Source organism: Nomascus leucogenys, chromosome 6 (assembly GCF_006542625.1).
Source record: "Nomascus leucogenys isolate Asia chromosome 6, Asia_NLE_v1, whole genome shotgun sequence".
Classification (NCBI taxonomy): Eukaryota; Metazoa; Chordata; class Mammalia; order Primates; family Hylobatidae; genus Nomascus; species Nomascus leucogenys.
Genome location: NC_044386.1, coordinates 120,008,050 through 120,032,047, shown reverse-complemented (window position 1 = coordinate 120,032,047; position 23,998 = coordinate 120,008,050). Strand labels below are relative to the sequence as shown.

General features: G+C 40.4%; 1 protein-coding gene across 4 annotated transcripts in view; it reads right to left on the bottom strand.

Annotated features, from left to right (window-relative positions):
- The window catches only part of CERS3 (ceramide synthase 3), a 140,253-nt gene that overhangs the window by 85,686 nt on the left and 30,569 nt on the right, over positions 1 to 23,998 (bottom strand). For 3 of the 4 annotated variants that reach the window (XM_003277548.3, XM_012507172.2, XM_003277549.4), the window contains exon 4: positions 6,149 to 6,322. In XM_003277548.3, coding sequence (XP_003277596.1) covers positions 6,149 to 6,321 — 173 coding nt within the window. In that variant the 5' untranslated portion in view covers position 6,322. Of the gene's footprint in view, positions 1 to 6,148; positions 6,323 to 8,163; positions 8,303 to 23,998 lie in introns of all 4 variants that reach the window. The other variant, XM_030813848.1, reaches the window with a different exon arrangement.

Genomic DNA, 23,998 nt, shown 5'->3' with positions numbered 1-23,998 from the left:
TCCGGTGCATTGTGGTTTTAATTTGTATTTTCCTAATGACTAATAATTTTGAGCATCTTTCCACATGCTTATTTTCTATTTGTATATCTTATTTGATGAAGCATTTGCTCAAATCTTTTGCCTATTTTTAAAACCAAGTTATTTCTTTTTATTATTGAGTTCTGAGTTATTTATATATTCTGAATTTAAGTCCTTTATCAGATATATGTTTTACATATAATTTCTCCTCCCAGTCTGTGGCTTGCCTTTTTATTTTATTTACAGTAATGTTTCCTAAAAAGATAACTAGTAAGGTATTTTGCATATCATATAATTCAATATTTTCAAGTATACAATTTTTTAATGTATAAAATGACTTCCTAGTAAATTTACTAAGTTGTACAACCATTACTGTGAATCAGCCTTAGAACATTTCCATCATTCATGTCTATTGTTGATCTCTGTTTCTTCTTGCACCTGCCACAGGCAACCACTAATCTATTTTCTGTTTTAATGGCTTTGCCTTTTTGAATATTTAATATACATGAAATTATACAATATGTGGTCACTTGTGTCTGGCTTCTTTCACAGAGCTTAATGTTTCTGAGGTTCATCCGTGTCATAGCATGTATTTGTAGTGCATTCCTTTTTATTGCAGAACAATATTCCAGTGTAGGGATATACACTAACAGTGTCTTGAAGAGCAAATGTTTTTGCTCTTTACCAAGACAAATGAAAGCATATATCCACACAAATTCTTGTATGCAAATGTTCATAGTAACTTCATTCACAATGGCCTAAAACTGTATGCAACACAAATTTCTTCCCATCAACTAAAGGATAAGTAAGTTATAGTATATATGTATGTTGAAAGACTATTCAGCAATAGAAAGGAACCACTGATATACATAACATGAAAAAAATCTTAAAAGCATTAAGCTTAATGAAAGAAGTCAAACATAAAAGACGATAATCTATATGATTTCATTTAAAGGAAATCCTAGAAAATACAAAATTATAGTGACAGAAAGTAGATTAGTGATTGCTGGTGGCTAGTGGGTAGGGAGGGTATTAACTGAAACCATTACAAGAGAATTTTTCAGCTGACAGAAATCTGTATCATAATCGTGTTCATGGTTGCAAGACTGTATACATTTGTCAAAATGCATCAAATTTTGGATGAACTTTATTGTATGTAAATCAAACCTCAATAAAGCAGATATTTTTAAAATAATGAGATTTCCCTATTCTTCCTTCAGTTCTGACAAAGGTACTATCTTCTGCCAGGTCAGTCAATTCTAGGACTTAAGAAGAATTTTGGTGTTGAATTAAATACTGAAAATTTTAGTTATGAATGATCATTTAGTTCTTAAATTCATTTTTATATCAACGGAAGTTGAATAAAAACTCTCCTAAGATAATCTGATTAAATGTATGTCAGTCCAACTTCCAGATGAATTAAGTTCTCTTGAAAATGGCCCCTAAATTTCAGAGACATATAAAAATAAATGAATTATGGACCAGATGTACACAGAGCAATGTGGAGAGATCATAAAACATAGTGCTAAATTTTAAAAAAGAAGAAAGAAAAGGTCTTAGCACAATACCATTTATGTCAACAAGTGATACCGGTACATGAAGCACATGTTTTACTGGGTCATACAAATAAAGGATCACCAAATACACAGAACACGGCAGACAGGGGAATGGGAGTAGTACATGGGGGAAAAAAAGGAATTAATGAAAAAGTCATCAATCACTCAAGGTTGCTCTTATATAGACATATATATATAGAGAGAGAGAGAGAGACAGAGAGAGAGATACAGAGAAAGAGAGAGAGCACATGTGTGTGTGTGTGTGTATAGAGAGAGAGAAAAAAATGTATATATATATACGACAGGGTTTTAGATAAATAATTGAATTAGTTCATTTATCCAACCTAGTAGCTGGAAAATTTTAGTGGAGAAAACATCCATTTTTTTCTCTATTAGAACAACACAAACTGGAAATAGTTTCATAGGGTAGTGTTTTCAATATATTCACTCAATGCTATCTCCTCAAGTGCTAGAAATGAAGAAATTAGGAGGGGAAAGCAAAATAGAATTAAACCAAAGATTTATACAGTAAGGAAACAAAACTAATCTCAAAGCCAAATGAAGCATAACATTCTTCTCTAGAGGGTCATGTGAGAAATAGCATATGGGTAAGTATACACGAAGATAAATATACACATTCATAGCATCCTTGCTGATATCAGGAATAAATACCTGTTAAAATCATTAATTTAAACAAGAAAGAGAACTACAGTCCTCTTTGTTAATTTCAAGGACAGACATAATGATTTTTATTTTACTGGATAGCTACCTCTTACACACACACACACAAAAAAACCACTTTTTTTTTTTTTTGAGATGGAGTCTCACTCTGTCGCCAGGCTGGAGTGTAGTGGCACTGTCTCAGCTCACTGCAACCTCTGCCTCCTGGGTTCAAGTGATTCTCCTGCCTCAGCCTCGCGAATAGCTGGGACTACAGGTGCGTGCCAACACACCCAGTTAATTTTTTTGTATTTTTAGTACAGATGGGGTTTCACTGTGTTGGCCAGGATGGTCTCGATCTCCTGATCTCGTGATCTGCCTGCCTCAGCCTCCCGAAGTGCTGGGATTACAGGCACGAGCCACCGTGCCCGGCCAAAAAATAACATTTTTAACAGAACAGAGTGTAGATATAAATACAGTTGTCTAATTGAGTGCTATCTTCCCTTTTCAAATAAATCTAGGAAAGTGTAGATGAATATAAATAGTCACTTAATTAAAAATCTATTTTGAAAAAGGAGAGAAGAAAGAAGCACAATAAATATTTGATAAATTGAACTGAAGAGATAAGGGAAATTATAAGTCTTAGCCCTAGAAAGAAACTGAGAGATTAGCTTGCCAGCTAGCTTGCCTAAATTTTCATTTTATTGATATGGAATAGAAAAAAAAAGTCTGAGAGGAAGAAAAAAGAATGAACGTCTGCTCCCATGTAAATGGTTCAAAGTTAGGTTAATTACCAGGGAATGAGTCCCTTAGGTTTGCTACTATTGCAGAACTGAGCCTTCAGACAAACCCATTCAGACACCCAGATGGCCCCCTCTTTGTCTAGCACCCCATCAGTTACCTGGGAACCAAAAGCCTAGACATCCCAGATCTCCCTGTATTTTTAATATTTTAATAGAATAAAAGGAATGTATCCCTAGGCAGATATTAGGCATGTTACGTTTAAATACTTCTCCTAAATAGATACACTAGCCTACTGGCATGAGATTGATTCCCAGTTCCTAAGGATTCAGAGGCTCTGTGAGCAGAGTTTTTCAGAGGTTTTATTTTGTTTTGTTTTTTGTTTTTATGTGTGAACAAAATATTGGGAGCAAAGTAGATCTCAGATGAAAAAGTCTAATGTGCACATTTTAAGACTATTTCCATTTGGGACAGTTAGTAACAATACTTCTTCAATTTACGTCAGTCGCTACAGATAGGTTACTCCAGCTATCCTACCCTCCTTTAAAGAAGGACGGACATACTGCCCCATCATGACCTTATGTTGCTGGGGTGGGGAATCTGTTCATGTATAATTAAGTAACAACAATAATAAAAATGTGTCCTTCTGATTTTACCACCTGCACCCCTGCCTTGGACTCTTCTGGGACCATGATTTACTCTGAGATAATGTGTTTATTCCACGAGTGTTGATATTTGAGCAGGTTAGGTTTCCTTTAAATCACACTTCAGACACATAAAAGAATGCATAGAAGATAAACTAATTAGAAACTAGTAGTCTGGACAAAATAAAAATCAAAACATTAGCCACACACACACACACACACACAAAAAAACAAAAAACAAAACATAAGCCACAAACTAAAACTTTCAAGAAAAGAAAATCTTAAATACAAAGTAAATGTCAGTTACTTTCAAATTATCTGCTTCTTTGTTTCTCATCTGTCTGTCTCTCTCTTCTTGATTTTCTAGGAAGAAACATGAATTTCTGATCTTGACTAGTTCTTGGCTAGTACTAAGGACAATAATGAACCAGCCAAATCACACTCTTGGTCACTTCATAGAATGAGAAGATGTAGCATAGATACAGTCTAGAACAAAAGAAGGAAGCTTTCTTGTGTTAAATATGTCAGGATATGCTGAAACATAGGGTTATATTTACATGAATTTTTAAAACAGTTCAGAAATTTTGATGTTTGCTATTATCTCTTTAAGCTTGCTTTCTGTATTCCCAAGAGACATTTGTGTACTCTCTTCTGCCATCAGGAGTCTTTCGCTGTGAAAGTCTAAGAATTACTGAAACAGTCAGAAAATAAAAAGCCAGCAACCCTAAACCTGAGCTCACGGGTTCGAGTCCTAGATCCACCCCCTTATATGTGAACTGTATGACCTTGGCCAGGTCATTTATCTCTCATTTCCACACCTGCGCACTGAGATCACACCACTTGTGATTTTATGTAGCTCTTAAACCATAAACTCCTATTCAAATGTAAGGTATAAGTGATATTTTATTTATGATATAACTGGTTCAATCTCCCACTAATGATATAGAAGCTCTGGAAAAAAAATATAAACTTATACTTCAAAAACTATGACCTCTCTCCCTGTTAAATTTTCCTTCCTTCTATGGCATTAAAAGAGATATGGCATTAGCGAAGCAACACATAGTTTTCCGTAGCGTCACAATGGAAAAAGCTGACAGTGAGTTATTGGGAGCTGAAGTTATAAGGAGATAGAATAGAGAATATAGACTATACTTAATCCCTTGAGAAGAAGCAACAATGGTCCTAGGAATTAAGAGAGGGTTGGATTCCTTCCTGATTGTTGTTGGAGAGGCCAAGATGGGGATGTAACAAGCTGGTCCTCCACAGCTGTGCTGCTTTGGCAACCTAAAGATGTTTCTGGCTCACAGTCCTGGCCAAACTGTGAAAAATGGAGCTGTCCACCAAAAAGTAGGAAATCTGCAATGGAAATAAGTAATGGACCTGGATGCCAAATTCAAAGATCACCGGATACAATGCAAGAACAGCTAGTATTTCAGGATAGTAATTTTTCTACTTTATTTATGCATTCTTGACACATCCAAATATGTGAGTAAAAAGTAGAATTAACTGTCAGAAAAGTACATTTTCAAATGTTCTCAGCCAGGGTTCAGTGGTATCCAGGGGCTTTCTTTTCCTCCCAATAGGAATAGCACACTGCTGGCCCCAGTGAAGTTGTTGTTTGTACAAAAACTTTTTCAAGAGTTCATGAAACAGAGTTGGTCAAACTAGCTCTCAAGATAAGGACCCTGCAAATGGTTATAAACATATGATCTGCATTACAGTTAGTCTTGGACAAAATGATCTCTATCAGATTTTGTCTCAAGTTTTTCCAACTCTTGACATTTGAATATTCTCTTTGCTCCTAATAAATTAATGTGCTAATAACAGCTTTTTGAAATAGAGTCAACTACAGAGATTATAGATGAACATTTATCTACTGTTATCATAACACTAGTACAATTTTAATAAAAAGGCTGGAAATAATATCCATTTAAATTAAATCAAGAAAAAAATAAGTTTACTTTTTCTGAGAAAGCAAACTGATTAATTTTTCTCTTTGATTTCCTTGCACTTTAGAATGAAGGGCAGCTATTAAACCTTTAAACAAACCTTTAAAATAAACTATACTATATAGCAATATTTGGTTTAGTCTTTAATGAGCCATTTTTGTTATTTTATAGGCATATGAGAATGGTAATACTTCCTGAGTCATAGACTCTTCTAGCACAACCTTTCCAGGAATGCATATGCATTGTCAGACACCATGGAAGAGTAGAAGATGAACTGGGTTCCCATATTGTCATTGACACTAATAAGCTCTGTGGTCCACAACCTCTCTTGATCTTGATTTTCTTCGTTATAAAACTAAAGCACTCAATGGGATCCATGTTTCTAATGTTTTGTTGTTCAGCCTTTAAATAACATTTGGAGTGCATCTGATTACATTAACTCATCCCAAGAATCTGCGGCCCATTAGTGGCAACCTCTGAACAACAGACTCTTTAAGGATCTCACTAAGCCTAAGACTGTATGATTCTAGTGTTAGAGCGAAGAGGGGGAATGGGAAGGAAAGACACAGGTACTACTTACTTTTCAAATACACGTCTGATAATCAGCAGGAGAAAAGCATATGGAATTGTCACATATAAATGAGAAGGTTTTACGAAGACGAGTCCATCATGATCCTCAAGATCGGACCACTTTATTGTTGGAGGAAGCCAGAATCTTTCCAACCAGAACCATTCTTTAAATGTCCAAAACATTCTAGAGAAATGGAAACAGACATTAGGCTTGTAAAACAAACACATAACTTTAGGATAACATCGATCACCTTGGCTCAAAATGCCAGATCCAGAGAGCTTAGAAAATAAGGCAAGAGGCCAGTGCAGTGGCTCACACCTGCAATATCAGCACTTTGGGAGACCGAGGCGTGCGAATCACGAGGTCGAGAGATTAAGACCATCCTGGCCAACATGGTGAAACCCCATCTCTACTAAATATACAAAAATTAGTCAGGTGTGGTGGTGTGCACCTGTAGTCCCAGCAACTTGGGAGGCTGAGGCAGGAGAATCGCTTGATCCCAGGAGGCGGAGTTTGCAGTGAGCCAAGATCACACCACTGTACTCCAGCCTGGCGATAGAGCAAGACTTCACCTCAAAAGAAGAAAAAAAAAAAAAGAAAGAAAATAAGGCAAGAATGGAATACTATTATTTAATGGATTATATGATCCTTCATTGCATTAAACAAGAATTACTCTTCCATACCCTCCGAACAATTTTGTTTATGGCATGGAAAAACTAAAGTTTAACACATCACTGTTCACACTTTTGGCAAAACATATGTGAATATTATGCATGTGTATTTTCTTTTTATATGATTCTATGGTATAAAAAAAAATAGGCTTTACAACTTTAACATGCCAAAAGTCAATGTCCTGAAGGCTCCAAGTAGGTATAAATCATCACTAGTACCCTAAAAAATTCCCCAGGAAATAAGGGGCAGGCGCGTTTCACTTCATATTACAAGGAGACCAAATTAGTCTATGTAAAGGGATATTTATTAAGATTCTATTATTTGTAAAGAGCCGTGCTGAGCACTGAGGATAAAACAATTAATAAGACAGGGTTCCTGCCTTGAGGACATAATAGTCTTGTAAGCAAGGCAGGCCTGAACTCATGACTTCAACACATTATTTTTTTTTTAGGTATGATAAAAAAACATATACAGGTTACTGTGGGAACAAGATGATGGGCACTGAGCCCAGCCAGGAAAATCAGGGAAAGGTAACTGGAAGAAAAAGTCCTTGAGATATCTTGAACAATAAGTGGACATAAGCCAGGAAAGGCAGGAAAATGGGGAAGAGGGAATACAAGTTCTAAGCAGATAAAGTATTCATACTACAATCAAGTAACCAGAGCATAGAATAATGTAAATTAGATGTTTTAATATCATTGTTTAGGCTCTGATCATTTTGGACTTGGGATTTTGACTTGAGGATGTGTGGATTTCATCTTTTAATGTTTAATCAGAAAAAGGAATCAAAATGTACTCAGATTCACAACAAGCTTGTCAAAATAACTCTGTCAAAACCTCTTAATCTGGAAATAACAAAGTGTACAGAGAAAACTACCAGTGGGTTGGTACTACCACAGTGAATGAATCCAAGGTGTGGAATGGTAGGTTACAAATAAGTGCCCAGGCACTGTAGTGGATTGCCCTGGCATAATCAGTAACAGCTCTTCCTTCCTTTCAGAAGTATTCTGAAAGGAATACTTTGGACAATAAATCATATGATCACCCTCATTAAAATGCTGGTGGGACAAGCAGGCTAGGTCTTAGAGGGTTTGCTTGCATTCCATGGTAAGGAGTTTGGCATTTAGCTGATAGGACCCACTGAAGGGTATTATGCAGAGGAATGAGATGGTCAACTATTTTAGAAAGGTCAATTTGGTAGCCAGCTCCTCTGTGCGCCCGTAGGGTGTCTGTGCCGATTAGAGGAAGGTATTCTCTCTAGGCAGACGCAGCTCTACCAAGCCCAAAATGATCAGTGGAATGAGGGCTGGATTTCAAGCCCCCTCCCCACTTCGCCTCACCCAGGCACATGCCTGGCAGCTCTTCTGGCAGTGGTGTGAAGCACGCCTCAGGAGATGGAGAAACTAGAGAACAATCAGCTCACAGCAATAGATGCAGTCAGCAGAGACAGGGTTTGGCCAGAGCAGTGGTGACCAGGGGGAATAATGCCATCTGTGGGATGCAAATCGGGTAGAGGATAAAGGGAGCCCCGGAGAGAAGAGAGATTGATGGGGAAGAAAGAAAACTCAAGGAAGTGAAGGTCAAAGACATGTGTGTTGGGAGTGAGGCCCGAGGGTAACGGGAAGACTAGATCAGAGGGTAGGATACAAGAGGGGAATACTGAAGTGACAGATTTCTGACTTCAGATGAGAAAGAATTCCACAGTGTAGACCCCAATGTCCTTCAGAAAGATCCACACCAAAACCAAGAACTGAACCCTGGTGAGATAATTCCGTACCTCATCTCACCTCTTACCCACCATTCGGAGAAGTGCTAACCCAGTTGCCTCCACACCTGCAAGGCTGTGCCCCTGAAGAAAGGTTGCCTTCTTTTACACGGACTATTTTTTTTTTTTTTTTGAGACGAAGTTTCGCTCCTGTTGCCCGGGCTGGAGTGCAATGGCGTGATCTCGGCTCACCGCAACCTCTGCCTTCCGGGTTCAAGCAATTCTCCTGCCTCAGCCTCCCGAGTTGCTGGGATTACAGATGTATGCCACCAAGTCCAGCTAATTTTGTATTTTTAGTAGAGACAGGGTTTCTCCATGTTGGTCAGGCTGGTCTCAAACTCCCGACCTCAGGTGATCCGCCCACCTCGGCCTCCCAAAGTGCTGGGATTACAGGCATAAGCACCGCGCCCAGCCTCCATGGACTATTCTTTAATTAGAATTTCTACCCTGAGAGGGAGGAGTGAATCCTATTTATACCATTGCAAAGTTGTGTAAATATGGTGGAACAAAGATAATCAACAAAGACTTAGTGATACTTTCTCTCGATTAGGCTCTGGGGCTACAGAAAGGACAGGGGTGAAGGGGTGACCCTGGACTGCAGACTTGATCTAGGTATGAAGGTGCAGTGAGAACTGGTGACAGAGCTTTAGGAAGGAAGAATTGATCAACTTTCATGGTTGGTTTAATAAAATAAGTGAGGACTCAAGCTTGGTTGCCTGAACCATCTGACATAACTGACCAAAAGGGGAATTTAGAGAAATCTGTTGTGAAGTACTCGCCCAGAACATCTCAGAACAAGAGCATCCACAAGCCTTTGAGCCAAACTCCAGCTAAAGTTCAAACTTCCTACAGACTTGAGAAGCCAGTCGAGGCCACAGAGGCTCTCTGTAATGGACAAAGCTTGTGCCAGGTCTGTGTTCCTCAACTGCATCAAAACTAGATACTCCTGCAAGGGCAAAGATATTTTTTTTCCTAGAAGTTTCCCTCAGCATGTTCCTTACTTTATTGGCTCCAAATTTAATAGATAAGGACTCAGGGAAAACATAGCAATGACACTGAGTTAAGTTTTCCCCCCAATATTATTATAATCACTGTTATACAAAATAGTTTACTCACCTGTAAAACACAACTCAAGGCAGTACAGATTATTTTGTGTAATGTGAAATATAACTAATCAAATAGTTTATCACGGTTATGTAGGGGTTACAACTCTAAACAATTCCTTGTGCATTACATGTAAGCAATGAATTAAGATCTGTTGAAAGCCATAGCAACTTTAATACTCAACAGCCAAAAATATTTACGGAAGATGGAAAGAACTCAAGAGTTGAGGATGGCCTCTTGGAAAATGTAGAAAGACAATAAATGTACATTCTTCACTCTTTTCTTCATGTGCTGCCACCAAACATCAATTATTGCAGCTTCATAAGTGTTAAGAACCCATTCTTCACATCATACTCAAAAGTTAAAACAAAGCACAGATCTAAATATAATGGCTAAAACTGTAAAACTCTTAGGAGAAAATATAGGAGTAAATCTTTTTGACCTCGAGTTAGGCAAAGCCTTCTTATATATCAAAAGTGTAAGCAGGCTGGGCATGATGGCTCACACCTATACATCCAGAACCCTGGGAGGCTGGGGTGGGCGGATCACTTGAGCCCAGGAATTCAAGACCAGCTTGGACAACATAGTGAGATCCCATCTCTACAAAAAATACAAAAATTAGCTAGGCATGGGGCATGGTGGCATGCACCTGTAATCTCAGTTACTCAGGATACTGAGGTGGGAGGATTGCTTGAGCCCAGAGGCAGAGGTTTCAGTGAGCCAAAATGGGGCCACTGCACTCCAGCCTGAGTGACAGAATTTGGTAGCCAGCTCCTCTGTGAGCCTATGGAGTGTCTTTGTGAGCCATCGGGTCTGAGAGACCCTGTTTCAAAACAAACAAACAAACAACAACCAAAAAGCACAAGCAACAAAAGAAAGAATAGACAAATGGATACCATCAATGATGACCCACAGAATGGAAAAAAATATTTGAAGGTCATATATCTGAGAAGGGACTTGTAGTTAGAATACGTAAAGGACACTGACAACTCAATGAAAAAAAAATGATGAATAATCCAATTTAAAAATGAGCAAAGGGTCTGAATAGACATTTTATCAAAGACAATATAGAAATGGCCAATAAGCACATGAAAAGATGCTCTGCCTCAGCCATGAGAGAAATGGAAGTCACAACCATACCCACAGATGCCCTTCACACCCCACCCACAGCTGCCATCCAACAGATCACAAGTGCTGATGGGGTGTGAAGAAATCGGGACCCCCCACACACAAACACACACACCAGACATTGCTGATGGGAATGTGACAAGGTGCCACTGCCGTGGAAAACAGGCTGTTGGTTTCTCAAATGGTTAAATATACAGTTTCCTTGGAGCCAAGATGGCCGAATAGGAACAGCTCCGGTCTCCAGCTCCCAGCCCCAGCGACACAGAAGACGGGTGATTTCTGCATTTCTGCTTGAGGTACTGGTTTCATCTCACTAGGGAGTGCCTAACAGTGGGTGCAGGACAGTCGGTGAAGCGCACTGTGCGCGAGCCGAAGCAGGGCGAGGCATTGACTCACTCGGGAAGCGCAAGGGGTCAGGGAGTTCCCTTTCCTAGTCAAAGAAAGGGGAAGCAGACGGCACCTGGAATATCGGGTCAGTCCCACCCTAACTGCGCTTTTCCAACGGGCCTGGAAAACGGCACACTAGGAGATTGTGTCCCGCACCTGGCTCGGAGGGTCCTATGCCCACGGAGTCTCGCTAATTGCTAGCACAGCAGTCTGAGATCAAGCTGCGAGGCGGCAGCGAGGCTGGGGGAGGGGCGCCCGCCATTGCCCAGGCTTGCTTAGGTAAACAAAGCAGCCAGGAAGCTCGAACTGGGTGGAGCCCACCACAGCTCAAGGAGGCCTGCCTGCCTCTGTAGGCTCCACCTCTGGGGGCAGGGCACAGACAAACAAAAACTCTGCAAGAACTTCCACAGACTTAAATGTCCCTGTCTGACTGACAGCTTTGAAGAGAGTAGTGGTTCTCCCAGCACGCAGCTGGAGATCTGAGAACAGTCAGACTGCCTCCTAAAGTGGGTCCCTCACCCCTGAGCAGCCTAACTGGGAGGCACCCCCCCAGTAGGGACAGACAGACACCTCATTCAACCCGGTATTTCTCTGAGACAAAACTTTCAGAGGAACTATCAGACAGCTGAATTTGTGGTCTCACGAAAATCCGCTGTTCTGCAGCCACCGCTGCTGACACCCAGCCAAACAGGGTCTGGAGTGCACCTCTAGTAAACTCCAACAGACCTGCAGCTGAGGGTCCTGTCTGGTAGAAGGAAAACTAACAAACAGAAAGGACATCCACACCAAAAACCCATCTGTACATCACCATCATCAAAGACAAAAAGTAGATAAAACCACAAAGATGGGGAAAAAACAGACCAAAAAAACTGGAAACTCTAAAAAACAGAGCACCTCTCCTCCTCCAAAGGAACGCAGTTCCTCACCAGCAACGGAACAAAGCTGGATGGAGGATGACTTTGATGAGTTGAGAGAAGAAGGCTTCAGACGATCAAACTACTCTGAGCTACGAGAGGAAATTCAAAACAACAGCAAAGAAGTTAAAAACTTTGAAAAAAAATTAGAAGAATGGATAACTAGAATAACCAATGGAGAGAAGGGCTTCAAGGAGCCGATGGAGCTGAAAGCCAAGTTTCGAGAACTACGCGAAGATTGCAGAAGCCTCAGTAGCAGATGTGATCAACTGGAAGAAAGGGTATCGCTGATGGAAGATGAAATGAATGAAATGAAGAGAGAAGGGAAGTTTAGAGAAAAAAGGATAAAAAGAAATGAACAAAGCCTCCAAGAAATTTGGGACTATGTGAAAAGACCAAACCTACGTCTGATTGGTGTACCTGAAAATGATGGGGAGAATGGAACCAAGTTGGAAAACACTCTGCAAGATATTATCCAGGAGAACTTCCCCAATCTAGCAAGGCAGGCCAGCATTCAGATTCAGGAAATACAGAGAACGCCACAAAGATACTCCTCGAGAAGGGCAACTCCAAGACACATTATTGTCAGATTCACCAAAGTTGAAATGAAAGAAAAAATGTTAAGGGCAGCCAGAGAGAAAGGTCGGGTTACCCACAAAGGGAAGCCCATCAGACTAACAGCTGATCTCTCAGCAGAAACTCTACAAGCCAGAAGAGAGTGGGGGCCGATATTCAACATTCTTAAAGAAAAGAATTTTCAACCCAGAATCTCCTATCCCGCCAAACTAAGCTTCATAAGTGAAGGAGAAATAAAACACTTTACAGACAAGCAAACGCTGAGTGATTTTGTCACCACCAGGCCTGCCCTAAAAGAGCTCCTGAAGGAAGCACTAAACATGGAAAGGAACAACCGGTACCAGCCACTGCAAAAACATGCCAAATTGTAAAGACCATCGAGACTAGGAAGAAACTATAGCAACTAACGAGCAAAATAACCAACTAACATCATAATGACAGGATCAGATTCACACATAACAATATTAACGTTAAATGTAAATGGGCTAAATGCTCCAATCAAAAGACACAGACTGGCAAACTGGATAAGGAGTCAGGACCCATCAGTGTGCTGTATTCAGGAAACCCATCTCACGTGCAGAGACACACATAGACTCAAAATAAAGGGATGGAGGAAGATCTATCAAGCAACTGGAAAACAAAAAAAGGCAGGGGTTGCAATCCTAGTCTCTGATAAAATAGACTTTAAACCAACAAAGATCAAAAGAGACAAAGAAGGCCATTACATAATGGTAAAGGGATCAATTCATCAAGAAGAGCTAACTATCCTAAATATATATGCACCCAACACAGGAGCACCCAGATTCATAAAGCAAGTCCTGAGTGACCTACTAAGGGACTTAAACTCCCACACAATAATAATGGGAGATTTTAACACCCCACTGTCAGCATTAGACAGATCAACGAGACAGAAAGTTAACAAGGATATCCAGGAATTGAACTCAGCTCTACATAAAGTGGACCTAATAGACATCTACAGAACTCTCCACCCCAAGTCAACAGAATATACATTTTTTTCAGCACCACACCACACCTATTCCAAAATTGACCACATAGTTGGAAGTAAAGCTCTCCTCAGCAAATGTAAAAGAACAGAAATTATAACAAACTGTCTCTCAGACCACAGTGCAATCAAACTAGATCTCAGGATTAAGAAACTCACTCAAAACCGCTCTACTACATGGAAACTGAACAACCTGCTCCTGAATGACTATTGGGTACATAATGAAATGAAGGCAGAAATAAAGATGTTCTTTGAAACCAACCAGAACAAAGACACAACATACCAGAATCTCTGGGACACATTCAAAGCAGTGTGTAGAGGGAAATTTATAGCACTAAATGCCCACAAGAGAAAGCAGGAAAGATCCAAAATTGACTCCCTAACATCACAATTAAAAGAACTAGAAAAGCAAGAGCAAACACATTCAAAAGCTAGCAGAAGGCTAGAAATAACTAAAATCAGAGCAGAACTGAAGGAAATAGAGACACAAAAAACCCTTCAAAAAATTAATGAATCCAGGAGCTGGTTTTTTGAAAAGATCAACAAAATTGATGGACCGCTAAAAGACTAATAAAGAAGAAAAGAGAGAAGAATCAAATAGATGCAATAAAAAACGAAAAAGGGGATATCACCACCGATCCCACAGAAATACAATCTACCATCAGAGAATACTACAAACACCTCTATGCAAATAAACTAGAAAATCTAGAAGAAATGGATAAATTCCTCGACAAATACACCCTCCCAAGACTAAACCAGGAAGAAGTTGAATCTCTGAATAGACCAATAACAGGTTCTGAAATTGTGGCAATAATCAATAGCTTACCAACCAAAAAGAGTCCAGGACCTGATGGATTCACAGCCGAATTCTACCAGAGGTACAAGGAGGAACTGGTACCATTCCTTCTGAAACTATTCCAATCGATAGAAAAAGAGGGAATCCTCCCTAACACATTTTATGAAGCCAGCATCGTCCTGATACCAAAACCTGGCAGAGACATAACCAAAAAAGAGAATTTCAGACCAATATCCTTGATGAACATTGATGCAAAAATCCTCAATAAAATACTGGCAAACCGAATCCAGCAGCACATCAAAAAGCTTATCCACCATGATCAAGTGGGCTTCATCCCTGGGATGCAAGGCTGGTTCAACATACGCAAATCAATAAATGTAATCCAACATATAAACAGAACCAAAGACAAAAACCACATGATTATCTCAATAGATGCAGAAAAGGCCTTTGACAAAATTCAACAACCCTTCATGCTAAAAACTCTCAATAAATTAGGTATTGATGGGACGTATCTCAAAATAATAAGAGCTATCTATGACAAACCCACAGCCAATATCATACTGAATGGGCAAAAACTGGAAGCATTCCCTCTGAAAACTGGCACAAGACAGGGATGCCCTCTCTCACCGCTCCTGTTCAACATAGTGCTGGAAGTTCTGGCCAGAGCAATCAGGCAGGAGAAGGAAATAAAAGGTATTCAATTAGGAAAAGAGGAAGTCAAATTGTCCCTGTTTGCAGATGACATGATTGTATATCTAGAAAACCCCATTGTCTCAGCCCAAAATCTCCTTAAGCTGATTAGCAACTTCAGCAAAGTCTCAGGATACAAAATTAATGTACAAAAATCACAAGCATTCTTGTACACCAATAACAGACAAACAGAGAGCCAAATCATGAGTGAACTCCCATTCACAATTGCTTCAAAGAGAATAAAATACCTAGGAATCCAACTTACAAGGGATGTGAAGGACCTCTTCAAGGAGAACTACAAACCACTGCTCAATGAAATAAAAGAGGATACAAACAAATGGAAGAACATTCCATGCTCATGGGTTGGAAGAATCAATATCGTGAAAATGGCCATACTGCCCAAGGTAATTTATAGATTCAATGCCATCCCCATCAAGCTACCAATGACTTTCTTCACAGAATTGGAAAAAACTACTTTAAAGTTCATATGGAACCAAAAAAGAGCCCGCATCGCCAAGTCAATCCTAAGCCAAAAGAACAAAGCTGGAGGCATCACGCTACCTGACTTTAAACTATACTACAAGGCTACAGTAACCAAAACAGCATGGTACTGGTACCACAACAGAGACATAGATCAATGGAACAGAACAGAGCCCTCAGAAATGATGCCGCATAGCTACAACTATCTGATCTTTGACAAACCTGAAAAAACAAGAAATGGGGAAAGGATTCCCTATTTAATAAATGGTGCTGGGAAAACTGGCTAGCCATATGTAGAAAGCTGCAACTGGATCCCTTCCTTACACCTTATACAAAAATTAATTCAAGATGGATTAAAGACTTATATGTTAGACCTAAAACCATTAAAATCCTACAAGAAAACCTAGGCAATACCATTCAGGACATAGGCGTGGGCAAGGACTTCATGTCTAAAACACCAAAAGCAATGGCAACAAAAGCCAAAATCGACAAATGGGATCTCATTAAACTAAAGAGCTTCTGCACAGCAAAAGAAACTATCATCAGAATGAACAGGCAACCTACAGAATGGGAGAAAATTTTTGCAACCTACTCATCTGACAAAGGGCTAATATCCAGAATCTATAATGAACTCAAACAAATTTACAAGAAAAAAACAACCCCATCAAAAAGTGGGCAGAGGACATGAACAGACACTTCTCAAAAGAAGACATTTATGCAGCCAGAAAACACATGAAGAAATGCTCATCATCACTGGCCATCAGAGAAATGCAAATCAAAACCACAGTGAGATACCATCTCACACCAGTTAGAATGGCCATCATTAAAAAATCAGGAAACAACAGGTGCTGGAGAGGATGTGGAGAAATAGGAACACTTTTACACTGTTGGTGGGACTGTAAACTAGTTCAACCATTGTGGAAGTCAGTGTGGCGATTCCTCAGGGATCTCGAACTAGAAATACCATTTGACCCAGCCATCCCATTACTGGGTATATACCCAAAGGACTATAAATCATGCTGCTATAAAGACACATGCACACGTATGTTTATTGCGGCACTATTCACAATAGCAAAGAGTTGGAACCAACCCAAATGTCCAACAATGATAGACTGGATTAAGAAAATGTGGCACATATACACCATGGAATACTATGCAGCCATAAAAAATGATGAGTTCGTGTCCTTTGTAGGGACATGGATGAAACTGGAAAACATCATTCTCAGTAAACTATCGCAAGGACAAGAAACCAAACACCGCATGTTCTCACTCATAGGTGGGAATTGAACAATGAGAACTCATGGACACAGGAAGGGGAACATCATACTCTGGGGACTGTTGTGGGGTGGGGGGAGGGGGGAGGGACAGCATTAGGAGATACACCTAATGCTAAATGACGAGTTAATGGGTGCAGGAAATCAACATGGCACATGGATACATATGTAACAAACCTGCACTTTGTGCACATGTACCCTAAAACCCTAAAGTATAATAAAAAAAAAAAAAAAAAAAAGAAATAAAATAAAATAAAATATCAGAATATTTGAAAAAAAAAAATATACAGTTTCCATAAGACTTTGTAATTCTACTCCTAGGCATATACTGAAGAAAATAGAAAAGATTCATGCTCAATATGGATGACCCTTGAAAAGATGATGCTAAGTGGCCAGACACATAAGGCCACATATTGTATGATTCCATTTACATGAAATGTCCAGAAGAGATATAAAGTAGGTTAGTAGCTCCTTAGTGAGGTAAAGCAGAAGTAGAGACAGATGGGGGAAAATGAGAAATGGCTTCTGATGGGTACAGGGTTTCTTTTTAAGGTGGTGAAAATGTTTAACATTTGAATGTGGTGTTGGTGGCACAATTCTGTAAATATACTAAAAAATATTGAATTGCACATGTTAAATGGGTGAATTGCATGGTATGTAAATTATACCTCCAAAAAAATAAAAAAGTTAGGAAGCCTCCTTCTCAGCTTCATCAACTTTTAACCTTCACACCTTTTAATCTATGGCTTATCCTGAATTTCATGCTGCAGCTGCCTGTTCTTCATTTATGGTGCTTAAGTTTTACCTCCCAAATTCTCCTGAGTCAAGCTTGCATCCACGAACCCCGAAAAATAAATAAAAGAAATAAAGACTATATAACCAGGTTCAGACTTCAGCATGACTTTAAATTTCATGACTTTATGGAAGAAAAAAATAGTATGCTTTAAAAAGCAAAATGGAACTCTCCTGAAGAAATGTCTCTCCCAGATGATGGCCCCTTGAAGATAAGGGCGGTCACAGACTCCATAGCCAATATTTCAGCTCTAGGCATGGGCTTTAATGGTCCAGGCTACACCTCCAGCCAGCCTCATCTTCCCTCAAGATGAGATCAGAGGCTAAACACACAAAGGAAGTGGAGACTGTGACAGTCACTCTTCTCTAATCCTCTCTGCCACTTCAGACTACTAGCAAGAAACAAGTCACATTCTCATGGCCTCTCCATGGCTGCTCTAAGGCCACAGCCTGTGATAACCCATAGCCAGAACCTCTGGGATCCTTCAGAGTCACACTTACCTGATCCTAGTGTACTGGACATGTCATTTTGGACACGCCACCAGCTCAGCATCCAGCCCATATAGTAGTCAGGGAAAATTGCCACCATGTGTGAAGTTGGTACGATGCCTTTCCCATCGTGAATGCCAAAGGGGGCCATTCGCCATCTGCTGGCATTGGCCTGACCTTAGAGCTGGTCATTCAGATGCTTTTCTTGGGATTGATTCTGGAGCAGACAATGTTATCCAGCAGCAGCAGCAGATGGCATCCTGCCGGGGCAGCGGCGGCCGTGACTGCTGCTGATGAAAAGATAGTCGCAGTCTCTCAGCTTCCTGGCTTTCCTGATTGCCTTGGTTTCCACTGTCATCCAAGTCTAGTCCACTAGCCTTCCTTCAACGATGTGAGTCACCTCCAATGAAGTATTTTATTCAAGATACTAAGAAAGAGGTAGATTCTATTGCCTACAACCAAGAACCCCGACTTATACATCCAGCATCTTCCACACCCTCCTTTAGAGAAACTGATGACTCCACTTTGGTTGTCTGAACCTTAAGTGTAGCAGAGGTACCTGTTTTTAGGATTTATAACTGGGAAGTACACAGCCTGCAGCATTTGTCAGTTTCTCCCTCTGTTTAGCCTCTGACCTCGTCTTGCTGACAATGGGCACTCACTTGCTCATTTGTCTCTTCTTTCTCTCCCATTTTTGCCCCTGCTCTTCCTGTTGGAAATTTGACAATGACACTCTTAGTTACTGCTTAAGGTGGTTTTTTTCCGTGTAAAGGAGGCTGCTGGCTTCCCTGAATAGCCTTAAAAAGATGCTTGGTAGATGAAAAAAACATATCACCTATGCTGTGAGTAGAACAATACTTTTGTGCTGGGTTAACTATGTAAGCATTGCCATACTTCAACAATACTCAGATGGAAAGGACAGTTACAAAATATTGAGATGGAGAGATATCTGTGTGTTTAAAACCCCACATGTCACTGCTGTGAAAAATTCCTGAGCCTTCACAACAATGCTTCTGTCCTTTAAGGACTTTGATTGTGACTCACTCACTTTTCGGTCAGTCTCAGGAGCCCACTGATGCCCACATGAAGTTCTTAGCCCATCTCCCGTCTTTAGTCATTTGACTCAATTCTAGCAATTCCTGGCAATTTAAAAATGAACTCTGTTAACAACTCTTCAGTATCTCTGCTTGGAATTCTCTTGGAAGCAAATGTACTTGTTTACCCCTGGGTCATTCCCAGTTCCTTTTTCTCTCTTCAGCTACTGAAGTCTCCTTGTTCTCATCCCTTGTGCATTCTCTAGGTTCTGCAATTTTTACTCATATAAAAATATCAGAAGAAATTGTGATTTTATTTACATAAAAAAATCTGAGGCTATTGTTTTAAATATGAAATATTTGCAAGAAAAATGCCTGCGGTTATTTCTTCGTACTTTGGGGGAAGCAATAGTAACGGATGAGGCATCTCAGCCTCAGCTGTGTTTTTTGCTAATACTATGGAATTCTTAAACCCTATTTTCGACTTCAGCTGCCAAAAGTTTCCAAGAAGACAATGTAGCTAATGTAGGGGGTTCATGGTCATTCTTTTCTAACCTCATGGGTATAGAACCCAACGTGTAAATGAAGCCTGTTGAGCTACCTCCTCAGATGGACACCATTCCATTCGACCTTAGGATGGAAGGAATGAAACCAGCTGGGCCACAAGTTTATCACTATTCGAAGCAACATTTTTGTAAAGTATTAAAAAATATGGCAGTCTAACTTTTGCTGATGTAAGAACTCCAATCCAAGCTGAGGCTTTGGACAACATCTGGTGATTATTCATCCAATTCATACTGTAAATTCCATACCAGCTTAGAAGATATCGCTACAGAACATATCTCTCAGATAGAGGAGAGCAACAAGAAATTATCTCTACAGAACAGAAGGTCTCTCTCAGACAGACAGCAGGAACAAGAAATGGCAAGGTGGGCAAACAAGTCAAACTGAAGTAAACGTATTTTTCTGACTGACAAAGTGAAAAGATGCAATTGAGTTAACATTCGCAATCTCTGAATATTATTATGGTTGGAAGATATGAGTTGGCAAGAGCTTTTGAAGGTCAGGTGACCAGCTAGGTTATAGGTGACCAGCATTCTCTGGTGAAGGGAAAGTCAGCTCTGTAACAGAAGGACCTTTTCTGTCTTGCTCGCTATTGCCTACTCAGAGCTGGCCACACAGTAGACACCAAGTGAGTATTTATTGAACGAATGGATGTAAAGCTTACTGGGGCTAGAATGCATTTTTGAACAATCAAAGAGTGATGCTTCAGCCAACCATAAAATCTGATTTAATTATCTAAAAACAACTTCATTTTTATTAGTTGTAAAACAATTATTAAAATTTGGTTAAAGGGTCGGGTAAACATGTTTATCTACATTAGTCTGTTTGTGCTTTCTTTGAAACCAGCTCTACAAACTCAGCCCCCAAAAAATAGTATGCCTTTAAGATAAAACACAAAGGAAAACATTAGCAGCTACGCACCTCCTGTGCACAGTGTTAAGACCAAGCCCACTGTAAATTCCAATTCTAAATGCATTTAAAATTGTACCATTTCACATGAAGAAGACAACGCAAATGATAGAATGACTTAACCTTGAAGGATATTTACTGTTTCTAAGTTAGTGCATTAAAAACAAACTATAAATGCCTTAGGCTATAACTGTAAAAAAAAACTGAAGAGGAAAAAAAAAGAAAAATATCCTATACTGTAATGTAGAGGAGCAATTAACTTACTACAAGACAAAAAATAATTTTAAGGAATTCTCCTATACAAAATTTTACAATTATATTAAAGCCTGGAAGAAATTCATAATAGACTTAGAGATTCAAAAAAAAAGAAAAATTCAGAATATTTGTGACAAAAATATGGTATCACCTCAAAGATGTCATTAAGTGGTATCAGGATGCTCCCAAGTATCCATTTATCCTTTGTAGTTACACAGCCCCAGCCCCCACCCCAGTTACACCTGGCATGTGGCTGCCTGCTCCATGAAGCAGCATTCTCCAGCCTCCCCAGACGTGGCACGTGTCACTATGCCTCAGTCAATGACATGGGGGTGGAATTGACTTGCGTAATCTCCCTAAAGACCAAGCTGCATGTCCTGGTTTCTCTCTGCCTTCCTGATAGCTGGAGATGTGGCTGACAGGACAGGAGTGATTTTTAAAGCCAATTAGCTCATTAGCCCTGGGCCACTCATCACTCATGTCTGTACTGTGACATGCAAGAGAAATGAATTTCTATCTTAGTTATTGAATTTTGAGTTCTATTTGTTATAACAGGTGAGACTGTGACTCTAATAATACAGAGAAAATAACAGAAAAGATAAGTAAACAAGAGCTATCCTTTGTATTGTTTCCCAGTAGACTTTAAAACATGGAGACTTCTGCTCAACAAAAGATACCATTAAGGTTGGGCACAGTGACTCACACCTGTAATCCCAGCACTTTGGGAGGCTGAGGTGAGTGGATCACCTGAGGTCAGGAGTTCGAGGATCAGCCTGACCAACATGGTGAAACCCTATCTCTACTAAAAATACAAAAATTACCTGGGCATGGTGGCAGGTGCCTGTAATCCCAGCTACTCTGGAGGTTGAGGCAGGAGAATTTCTTGAACCCTGGAGGTGGAAGTTGTAGTGAGCCAAGATTACACCACTGCACTCCAGCCTTGGTGACAGAGCAAGACTCCGTCTCAAAGAAAAAAAAAAAACATTAAGAGAATTAAAAAGCCACACTACAGACTGGGAGAAAATATCTGCAACATAAAGAACTTTTATCTAGAATATATAAAGAACTTCTATAACTCAATTTAAAAAAATAATCCAGGGACTTTTTCCATCATAAGTCCATTGGGAGCCTGGTTTTCCATTAATGCTCTGTTACCTGCCCTGGGGAGGAGCATCGTAAGTCCACTGGGAGCCCGGTATTCCATTAATGCTCTGTTACGTGCCCTAGAGAGGAGCATCGTAAGTCCATTGGGAGCCTGGGTTTCCATTAATGCTCTGTTACATGCCCTAGAGAGGAGCATCGTAAGTCCATTGGGAGCCTGGGTTTCCATTAATGCTCTGTTACATGCCCTGGAGAGGAGCATCATGTCTTTGCTCTTCTTACAGGGCTTCTTTCTTGAAGCTTGGGCCAGTTGTCAAGTTAATGCCTCTCAACTCCAAATTCATCCTTTTTGCCTGCTCTGGGAAAATGGATCCAATCCCTTTACATATTTTCCCTTTGCCAGCTGGTCAGGAAGCTTTGTCAGAAGAGGTTCATGGAGCAAGATGGCGGGAGGAAAGGGTTTTGCTTTTGAGATCCGGGGCACACGGTGAAGGGCTCCAGCAACCCCCAGCCGCCAGCAGATTTCAGCACCTCCCTTGGGTTATTGTGGCAGCGTGCCTCCAGGGAGATACCTGCTAACGAGCAGCTCTCCCAGAGCCCTATAGGGCAGATTTATGGCAAGTTCCAGAGGGCTGGTTTCCAGCAAGTTCTGCTGGTACCATAAAGACTCCTTTCAAGAGGGTCTGCATGTCAGCCTGTGGGGAGCCTCTTCCTTGGGTGCTCAATATCCCAGAGGTGTGACTGCTTCTTATGCCTGTTAGTCCTATATTCGTCAGGGTTGTTACTAGCCAATCTCACATTACTCTAATCCTGACTGGACGCAGCCTGCCTTGATGGAAATGTCCAACCATCTTTATGTGCTTTACTCTAATAGTAGATATCAAAGGCTGAGGGTATTCTGAGCAAGTCAAAAAAGGCCTCTGAAGTCCAAATGAGAAGGGAGAGCCCTCTCATTTTCCTTCCTAACACTGTTGGTAGAGTTTGCTTTACTTTATTGTGCTTATAAATTAGGTGATGACTTGAGGTTTCAGGAAGATGTGATTCTGCCCTTTTGCTCCCACTGATTCCAAAATTTAAATTAATGTCTCCATGAGCCAGCTGTCACCTTCCACTAGGGCAATACTTTCTCATTGTTACTAAACATAATTGGGATATTTTCCTAGCAAAACTAATAAACCTCAAAAATGCCAATTAGACATAGTCAAGTTCCCTTCCAGGCCAGAGCTCTCCCCTCATGCTCTTCCCTTCAAGATGTGTTTCTCTTGGCTCTGTAATAAAACTTCACAATATACTGTGATCTAGGTTGCCATCTATCAGTCCCTTCCTAACCGAAATCTTGAGCCAATGAATTAATTCTTAGAAATGCTCCAGGCAGCTACTGCTGTCTCCTGTTGTGTGCAGAAGAAACTCCACTTGGGGAAGGTTCTGTGGAGGCTTTTTGTCCAAAATGATTCCACCTCTGTCTGGAGGCAGCTCCCTATCTTCCCTCTCCCTGCACTCTCCTGTAACTGAGATGCTTGCAGGAGAGCCCTGGGCGGTTGGACCCCTGCCTACTTTTCCAGTCCTTCTGTGCTCCGCTTCCCCTCAGTCTGTGATACTGCAACTGTGAGGGGTCTGCTTTCTAATCTTTGAAAGCAAAAGGCAAAGTTCTTGTTTTCTTTTCTTTTTTCTTTTTGACATAAGATCTTGCTCTGTCACCCAGGCTGGAGTTTAGTGGCATGATCATGGCTCACTGAAGCCTTGACCTTCTGGGCTCAAGCAATCCTCCCACCTCAGCCTCCTAAGTAGCTGGGACCACAGGCGTGCACCACCACACCCAGCTAGTTTTTCATTTTTAGTAGTGATGAGGTCTTACTATATTGCCCAGGCTGGTCTCAAGCTCCTGGGCTCAAGCAACCCTTCCACCTCAGCTTTCCAAAGTGCTGG